Source organism: Spermophilus citellus (genome assembly GCF_964194105.1).
Source record: "Spermophilus citellus genome assembly, chromosome: 9".
Lineage (NCBI taxonomy): Eukaryota > Metazoa > Chordata > Mammalia > Rodentia > Sciuridae > Spermophilus > Spermophilus citellus.
In genome coordinates, this window is record NC_138191.1 from 76,663,963 (window position 1) to 76,674,082 (window position 10,120).

At 36.7% G+C, this 10,120-nt stretch overlaps 1 protein-coding gene across 1 annotated transcript in view; it reads left to right on the forward strand.

The window, feature by feature from the left end:
* SLC44A5 (solute carrier family 44 member 5) overlaps positions 1 to 8,881 on the forward strand; it is a gene marked incomplete at both ends in the record, with an annotated part of 368,780 nt that extends 359,899 nt beyond the window's left edge. The window contains 6 exons of the mRNA XM_081306152.1: positions 1,677 to 1,780; positions 2,829 to 2,902; positions 3,760 to 3,830; positions 3,950 to 4,038; positions 5,304 to 5,388; positions 8,742 to 8,881. Coding sequence (XP_081162278.1) covers positions 1,677 to 1,780; positions 2,829 to 2,902; positions 3,760 to 3,830; positions 3,950 to 4,038; positions 5,304 to 5,388; positions 8,742 to 8,881 — 563 coding nt within the window. The remainder of the gene's footprint in view (positions 1 to 1,676; positions 1,781 to 2,828; positions 2,903 to 3,759; positions 3,831 to 3,949; positions 4,039 to 5,303; positions 5,389 to 8,741) is intronic.
* Positions 8,882 to 10,120: the final 1,239 nt, after the last annotated feature.

Genomic DNA, 10,120 nt, shown 5'->3' on the forward strand with positions numbered 1-10,120 from the left:
ATATGCCAGATAAAGGATTAATCTCCAGAGTATATGAAGAGCAACTACAAATCAACAGCAAAAAAAGAAAAAAAATAGTTCCAAATGGGCAAAGAGCTTAAATGGACATTACTCCAAAAATGATACATAAATAGCCAATAGGGACATGAAAAGATGCTCAATATCACTATTTGTAAAATGCAAAGTTAAAACCACAATTAAATTATTTTCACACTCCTTAGAATGGCTATCAAAATAACAACAAAAACAGAAAATTAAAGTGTTGATGAAAATGTAGAGAAATTGAACCTTTGTATATCACTGGTGAGAACGGAGCAACCACTGTTGGAAACAGTATGGCAGTTCCTTCAAAAGTTAAAAATGGAATTTACAATTCATCCAGAAGTTCCTCTTCTAGATATATTTCCAAAAAATTGAAAATGAGGACTTCAAAAAATATTTGCACAACAATGTTCATAGCTGCATTATTAACAATAGTCAAAAGATGGAAACGATACAAATTTCCTTTAACAGATGTGGCAAAAGTTAAATTTGTTGAATACATTCAATGGAATAGTAGTCAGCCTTAAAAACTAATGAAATGATGAAGCTTGAAGACATGATGTTAAGTGAAATATGTAAGATACAAAAATGACACATTTTTTATGATCCCACTTATGAAGGACCCAAAAGAGGCAAATTCTTATGGACAGAAAGTCTAATAGAGATTACAAGAAGCTGTGGGAGGTGGGCATCAAGGAGTAATTGTTGAATGCTTATAGAATTCCTGTCTGAGATGATAAAGAGTTTTGAAAATGGGTTGTGTCCAGATGCCCCTCAGTAGATGAATGGATAAAAAAAATGTGGCATCTATACACAATGGAGTACTATGCAGCAATAAAAAATGACAAAATCATAGAATTTGCAGGGAAATGGACAGCACTAGAGCAGATTATGCTTAGTGAAGCTAGCCAATCCCTAAAAAACAGGCGCCAAATGTCTTCTTTGATATAATGAGAGCAAATATGAACAGAGGAGGGAGGAAGAGTAGGAAGAAAAGAGTAACATTAATCAGTGACATGAGATGGGAGGGAAAGGGAAAGATGAGGAAAATTGCATGGAAATGAAGGGAGACCCTCATTGCTATACATAATTACATATAAGAGGCTGGGTGGGGAATGGGAAAATAAATAAGGAGGGAGATGGATTACAGGAGATGGGGTAGAGAGAGTAAAAGGGAGGGGAGGGGAGGGTGGATAGTGGGGGATAGGAAAGGGAGCAGAGTACAACAATTACCAATAGGGCATTATGTAAAATTGTGGATGTGTAACCGATGTGACTCTGCAATCTGCATTTGGGGTAAAATTGGGAGTTCATAACCCACTTCAGTCTAATGTATGAAGTATGATATGTCAAGAGCTTTGTAACGTTGTGAACAACCAATAAAAAAAAAAAAGAAAATGGGTTGTGTGATGGTTGCACAGCATTGTAAATGTGCTCAAGGCCACTGAATTATAAATGTAAGAATAATTAAAATGGCAAATTTATGTCTATTTTGCCACAATAAAAAATGTAAGGCCCATTTTTAACATTTTTTTATTTAACATATTATTTATTTATTTAAATATTATTATTTATTTTGAATCATAGGATTCAGAAACAAATCATTAATAGATTAAAATATCTCCTTCTCACAGAAACCCAAAACAGCATTTCCAAATTTCTACAATGCTGCCTGACATGCTGTTTCTGGTGTTTGGAAAAAATGGTAAAGTTTTTAAACAGAAATGCCTATATTATGGTAAGTAGGTTTCTTTTTTAAAATTTACTAAGCTACTGCTTACAAACCCAACCCCAGATCTATGCTGCTCCCTTGAAAGCACTTTTACATAATGCAGTTGAACTAATCGCCATGTTGATAAAAGAGTTTGTGAATCCAACCTGAGATGCAGGGCTGTGCTTCTGTAGTTGAGACAGGATCTTAATTATATAGTACTATTAGGGATATAGTTAACTTCAATATCTTTTTTGAGAGTGTAAGTACTGGAACTTAAAAGGGTGCTAGATTGAAAACCATTTTGTGGTCTTTGAAGGAGTAGGTGGAGAACTTTGTTGATGTTTCACTCTGAGAAGAAAATATGTTTCTAATTATGGGATTTACATAATTTGAAGAAAGGAGGGCCTCATGATTTTTTGTGAATCTTGTGTTAAAATGTGTAGGTATTTACAGTATTTGACTGAATTTGTTATGTATTTCTCATGGGAATATGACGACTTCTAAAGATATTTTTTAAGAGGGGATTCAGAAATTTAATCCTCTTAAATTTTAGAAGCTACTACCATATGACACTTGCTTATTATCACAGTGACAAAGGGGTCTGGAGAAGGGATTCAAATAGTCATGGAGACTCAAATAATTGTTCATTTACCTCCAGTGAGTGTATTCTGTTGAGTCTTTTAATCAGCAAATCAAATACAGGGAAAGGCATTGGATTTGAGCAATTTTTGATGTAAAGACTATAATATTTAGCCCATCCAAAACATTCCAAGGACAGTGGTCCTAATCTGAAACTGGATAAAAAGACGTGCATCTGTAGGAGGCAGTCTAACCCCTGGAGTTCAGGGTCTAGGGCAAGTGAAGGACATTATCATGTCAGGGACCCTGAGGGCTCTGCAGAGTTGAAGAACACACAGTCCTCATGCCTCCCACAAACCCATATGTTGGAAGGAGGAGGGCATCAGTATGGATGACAGAAAAAATATCTAATTGTTTTCCTATCATTGGATTGTCTGTTGGTGGTGTCAGAGTATGCTACTGACTCAAGAATAGTATCAATTGTCTTCCTCAGATTGCAATATACGGGAAAAACTTCTGCATATCAACAAGAGATGCTTTCAATCTGCTGATGAGAAACATTATAAAGTAAGTAATCAGGTTGAAACTTGCAACAGTTTGATGAACCTGAGCATTATATTCTTCATATGTTATTTATATCCTTCATATGTTATTTGAAGTATTGGTAGCCTTGTTAGGCAAGAATGTTACTTTAATTTGATAGATTTAAATCTTCTCTCTCACATCACTGATTTCTTTTCATATCCTAGAATTGTTTTTCATCATCCACTTACATTTTTATATACACTTGGCATTTGTTCTTTTTTTTAATTTAGTTGTAGGTGAACACAATATCTTTGTTTTATTTATTTATTTTTATGTGGTGCTGAGGATTGAACCCAGTGCCTCACGCCTCACACGTGCTAGGCAAGCACTCTACCACTGAGTCACAATCCCAGCCCCCATCTGTTCAATTTTATTATCTCTTTTGCTTAAGAAATTCCCCAGATGAACCACATTGTCATCTTATCACTGACCATATCCTCCCCGCAAAATTGATGGAGACTGAGTGAACAAAATTGGAGAACAAACAGCATCTTCAGGATTCAGGGTGTCTATAACCTCAACGAGGGGGCGGGGAGAGAGAGAGAGAGAGAGAGAGAGAGAGAGAGAGAGAGAGAGAAAGAAAGGGAGAGGAGAGGCTGACACCTCGGATTGCATGATACCCGACAGGCCTACAATGCCATCTTCTGTTTATTTCATTTAAAAATAAGTCAGAATTTTGTCTCTGGGTTCTACTTTTATTTCCTTTATTTAATGATTGTTGAATGAAATTTTAGCAAAGACACATTAAAAAGAACTCATGAATTATTTACTCTCATAAATTTCAAGTAACAAGTGCATTTTAAACATAAAGTTATACTTTCTTTTTTTCTGATACTCAGAGTTGCAGTTACAGATGAAGTTACACACTTTATATTGTTCCTGGGAAAAATTCTAATTTCTGGGTTTATAGGTAAGTACTACTACTAAAAAATAATAAAAAGTTGAAAAGATGCTTTGGAAAATGCTCTGCTGCAAAAAGCTACCGCTTTTGTAAGTGCATAATATATGTGTTCTGCCTTTTAAATGTAGGTATCCTGGCCTTCTTGATCTTCACACAAAAAATGCCAACGATTATACAAGGACCAACATCTTTAAATTACTACTGGGTACCATTGCTGGTAAGAACTGGTGTCTTAGTCAGCTGAGGTTGCTATAGGTACCATAAACTGAATGACTTAAACAATAGAAATTTATTCTTACTTGATTCCATTTCTGGAGGCCCTCTTCCTAGTACACAGATGGATACCTTACTGTTGGTTTATGTGGTGGGGAAAGAGAGAGAGGAAGAGAGAGAGATGTCTTTCATGTCACTTCTTATAAGGGCATTAATCCCTCTATAAGGGTACCACTCTTCTGAGCTAATTACCCACAAGACTCATCTTCCAATTCCATCACATCAGGGATTAGGGTTTCAACATGAGAATTGGGGTTGAGGGGAGCACAATTCAGTCCATAGCAGCTGATAGCAGCTGAGTATTGTTGAATCTGATTTATCAGAGATAGGGAATTTTTTTTTTTTTAAAAAAAGAGCAGTCAAAATGACAGCTAACATTATCGATCTAACTTTGTGCTAACCTCCATTCTGCTTTAGAGATGAAAACAACTGTTGAGACAAAGAAATTCATGTAGAAAGTTTTTTATTAGTTCTCTGCTAAGGTACATTTGTAAGAAAGCCAGGAGGGCAGGTCTGGGCAACAGAAAAAGCTGACCTCTGCTGCAGTCATAGTTGAGACCACAGACATAATTACAATTAAATTCTGGCAAAGGATCTGGGCCTTCATCAATCTCACCAGGCACCTGGCAGCCATGAACTGCCCTGAGGGGTATTGCCCTCCAGTTAAGTGGTTCCCTGTGGGCAGAGCAGTTCCTGGTCAGGAAATCTTCTGAATTATCCCAACATTTGGATAGATGATGAGGCAACTGGAGGATATCTGGGTGAAGTTTGGAGTCTCTGTTATAATGTATTACCTCACTCATCCCTATGTAATAAATGCTGTTGTGACCCACATTCTTGTCTTCTCTACTGCCAGTTTAATATAAGGGGCCCAGAGAGGTTAACTTGTTGAGCCCCTGAGCAGTGATTCAAACCCAGGAAGTATGTGCTTTTAATCCCTTTGCTTTACTGACTTGGTATGCTGTATCCTAAAACTGGGATATTTGGGATAGGCATTGGGACAGCAGAGAAAAGACAGATAGGCAATCTAGTACATTTTCTTTAAGTCTCAGGACAGAGCACACAAAAGCATTATTAATATTTTTGGTCTTTACTTTGAAATCTAACAGAGTTACTTCAAAGCTTCATTGCCATGACTTTCATTTTCACCTGCATTGTTGTTCTGGGCAAAGTCAATGATATGCTGATTTTCTTCTCTATCCATTTCAGACTGTCATTTTTGGATCTTATCTAATTGCTAAGGGGTGCTTCAGCGTCTATTCAATGTGTGTTGAAACAATTTTCCTCTGCTTCTGTAAGTATTCAGTATGTGTATTTCCCCTCTTCCTGGATAACTGACAAGTGAGAAGGTGAGGACCCACATTTCTAGCTGATTTGTGGGTTTGTTATTACCCAGCTACAAGCACAAAGCAGTATTTATTTGGAAGGAGACATTGCTTAGTATATACTCTTTAAACCTTAACAGCTGGGAAATAACCCAGAGACAGAGAAACAAATACTGCTTAATCTCATTTATATATAGAATCTAAGAATGCAAACTCAAGAAAGGAGAAGAATGCAGACCTGGAACCAAGGGGCGAGGAACCCAAGGAAATTTTTTTTCAATGAGAACAAAATTGCAGTTGCAGGATAACAAGTTTGGAAATCTCATATACACCATGGTCATCATAATTAAGAAAACTATATTATATACTTGGAATTGGCTAGGAGAAATCTTAAGCAACCTCACCAAACACACACACAAAAGATAACTATGTGAGATGATGGATATGTTAATTAGCTTGATTTCCATAACCACACCACAATATGTATGTGTATCAGAACACTCCATGCCTTAAATATATACAATTTGTTATTTGTCAATCAAACTTCAATAAAGCTGGGGAAACTATACCTTAGTAAACTGTGGGGAAAATACAAAATCACCCACACTCACAAAAATAAAAATTAAAGAGAGAGAGAAAGAGAAACAAAACAGAACTTCAACAGTGGAAAGAACAGTTTACCAAGCACAAGAAAGTCATCTACTAAAATGAATGTTTTGGGTCATGGCTGGGTACTAGCATGAAATTATTTTTTCAGTTCTTAATATATTTTCAAATTCACAACAGTGATGGACTTCTGATGTGCTTTGTGAACAGAACTGAGGATGTAACTGAATTTTGTGCACTGGGTTTTGGGAATTCTTTGAGGAGATCACTTGTAAAGCCAAGATGGCAACAGTTTCAAAAATCCATACTGTCAACTCATACAATGTAACAGCATAACACATGGATATAGGGGAAGTGGTTGGATCCATTTAGAACCTTAAGAATTTCAATGCCTCTTTCACCACTGAGCCCCTGGGTGGCATGTGCAATTCACATACACAGAACAAATGCTTTATATTAGCACCTCAAATGCTTTATATTAGCACCTCATGTAAAATAATAACCCAGAAAACCTGGTGCCCATCAGGATTTTGATCTGGCTTTCACCTTCAGTGACATCTCTGTGGCAAACCTAGAGAAGTCAGGGTCAGCCAGTGAGATAACAGAATCCATTAGGCATACAGTTATAGACCCAGAGAGATGATGTCTCTGACATGTTGCTCTTAAAAGAGCAGAGAAAACTTATTTTTGTACAGGGCATTACTGAGCAATCCATGTGTATAAAACTATCAGTATTTTTATAGAGTAACCTACAGCATCAATTTCACACTGGGGTCATGAGAGGATATAATGATTATAAGGTAAAATATGTGAAGAAAAATCTCCTAGAAAATAATGACCTTTTTTTTCTTTCTGAACATGTTAAGAAATAATTTAAATAACTGGACAAAGAAATCAGAGAATCTTTGTGTACCACTTAGCCTTTCCTCTGGCTGTAAATGGAACAGAAAAGTTTAATCCTTTACTAGTATCTCTGTTTTTTGTATTTTTTTTTTAAAAAAAGAAAAGTCATATTTAGAAAACATGAGAAAATTCCAGCTTTGTCATGGGATGGAAGAAGGCATATGGTCCTTAGGCTGTGCCTCAGCCACCAGAGAGAAGGGGCTCTGTCATCTCAGATGCTCATCATAGGCACTATTTGGAGATCTATCTATGATCTTCTTTATTCTTGTAACTTAAAATATTTCTTAAAATTTATCTTAGGAAATGTCTAGAACCTACCAGTACTCAGTCTTTGAAAGCTTAGGCTAATAATGTTGATTTAAAATTTGTCAGTGTACTTTTAACTTAGGAAATTAAAACAACGTATTTTCCATCTATATTTATTAATAGATTTCCAACTTCTTGAAGATGAGTGTAATGTCAGTTTTATTCAATACAGTGTGTGTTGACACAGTTTCATTTTCAAAGACTATTGTCTCTGATAATAGAGAACAAGGGAAACCGGGTGGCATTCCTCTTCCCTCCCAGTTATTATGAGAGGCAGCATCATACTCTGGAGAGTTTCTTCTTAAGTGATACCCTCAGCCAAATTCTGGTTGTGTTGAATACTTTTTGTTTTTTATATATCTTTTCATATCCATTATGCTGGTTTCCAGAAAACTGATGCTTTTTAAAAAATGCCAATCACTTGTAAACCCTTTACTAATGGAAACATAGCATCTTTGTAACATTACAAAGCACTGATAATAGGCTTGCTACCTCAAGGGTAAAAATGATACAGATATATAACGTGATATTATATAGAAATAAGGTTAAGGACAAGAAAAACAACAACAACAACAAAAATGTGCATTGTCTATCATGTTCCTTCCTAGCTTTTTCATTTTGTGTGTAAGGAAGGTCACTGAGAGTTCTAATATAAAAATCTACTAAGTCAATAATCCAGCTGTTCCCCAAAGAATCTAGATAATCTGTCCTGTGAATCATATATATTCACTGGAAACTTGGTCCCATGCAAATTTCTCCTAGCTGCTGATCATAGTTCTGAGGCTCCCCCCAGCCACCCAGTAGGTGGGTTAGTGACAGTACCATCGTTTTCCTATTCGCTTAAGCAAGCGAAGAGGAAGGTAAATTCACATAGGAGAGAAGTCAGTGAACCCTGGCGTTCGCCTTGAAATGTAATCTGAGGTAGACCACAAAGACTTAGGGGAGGGAGCTTTATAGTTCAGTAGGATCAGAGTTGGCCTAGACATCCAGAACCTGGCCCTCTCTTCCTCACTGCCTCCCAGATCACATTCAGCTATTTTACACCCCTGGGCCTCAGCTTGAAGAAGCTGCAACATCAGTATATGGACTACTATTAAAATTGACTTTAAATTCTGATATCCAACTATTATTCTACATTTATCACACAATTAATATAGTTCTTATTCAACTTCATCCCCAGGAATGTGGCTCTTTGTAAGTTTCTAAAAGGAACAGTCATAGTATTTAAAGATAACCATTGACATGGATAGCCTTGTTAACTTTGAAACTATCTGAATAAATTTCTTTGGGAGTGGAGAGGACGAGTGTGAAGGGCCAACGCTTCTGGGCAGAAGTGGGGGCCTCTCACCTTGTCCGGCATCAGCAACTTAACTGTGTTAATCTCTCTTATATTTGACTAATTCTGATTTCTCTGATTTTTCCCTGTTCGATTCTCCAATTTATAAAAATGTGTATGATTGTTCTGCTGCTTGCTGCTTTTGCCCTGCTTTGGCTGCTGCATTCACAGGTGAAGATCTGGAAAGAAATGATGGATCTGCAGAAAAACCCTACTTCATATCCCCTAACCTGCATGGGATTCTGATCAAGAAGCGTCCAGCTCCCCAGAGGCAGAGTAGAAACTCTCCCAGCAGTGCCACCCACACTTGAGTTGAAGTTTTGTAAACTAGGCCAAGTGTAATTTGAAAATGTTGCTTTGGGGTAACGTGAAATTTCCGTGCTCTTTCTAAAAAGTCAGCACTTGGCACCATCTGAAGTGTCAGTCTCTTGAGGACAATGACCTCTGTGAAGTAGTCTACTTTATAGACTGTGGTCCTAGCTGAACAGCAAAGTGTTAATGTCAATCATTTTTAAAAATCTATAGCAGAAAGTGTTTTAATAACTTTTATAATGGTGTGCTATTTCCATTACAGCACTTTGATAGCCTTTCTTTTTATAAGTGTATATTTGTAAAGGATATTCATGCAACTTTTGAAAGCACTATAAATGTGTAATTAGTTAGCCATAAAAATATTGTTTATAGTTAACCAGCATAAGGTACTAAATTTGTAAATATGGTGCTATGGTTTTTATTTATATTGTTCAAGCTGGTGGACAACTCTCCAAACTGTGATTAAGTGTGTATTAATGGTTCCTTAAAAAGTATATTTCGGTATGTGAGTCAAGTCCATAACAATCATCTAGATGTTATTGTCACACAAGTTCTATAGAACATTACTGGGTGAAGGTAGTGAAGAACCTTCACAGTCCATTCTGTTTTAGTGAAATTATATTTATATTGAAGTCAAATCTGAGTTCTAGAATGTCATTTCCGATAATATGAGCCTCCAATAACCAGGAGAATATTCTGAACTGAAATTGCCACGTAACTCAGGCCTTTCGTCTCCAGCCAGAATTTCCTACTCCAACCATGTATAAAATTAATATGGATTTGCTTTAGACAAGTGATTTTTCTTGTCATGATAATACCTATATTTCTAGATTATAAGGATTATGTGGCTTTGTTCTACAAAAGGTTAAAATTTAGCTCAACCTTCAGTGAGGAAAGAGAAAAGATAAATAAGACACTTCAGTATTTACCCTAAGGAAATATGATACTGGTCCTCCATTAGGTACCTTATCTGGTACCTTTACAATGGACATGCTCCAGGTTAGGAAATCTCTTTCTCCAGGGCTTAAGAGAAGTGTTATTGTCACCCTCCACTGCTGCTGGTCAGAGCAAAAGGCCGGTTTCTGGTAAGCCATGCCTACGTCTTGCACAACAGAGCAAAGTATGATTCAGATGCTCATATACCTGCCTGCCCCTCCTTGTGCAAATGCATATGATGCGGCTAACAGTGTAAAAATGTAACCCAAGAGAATCACTGAACCAGTTGGCATCCTTTTGGC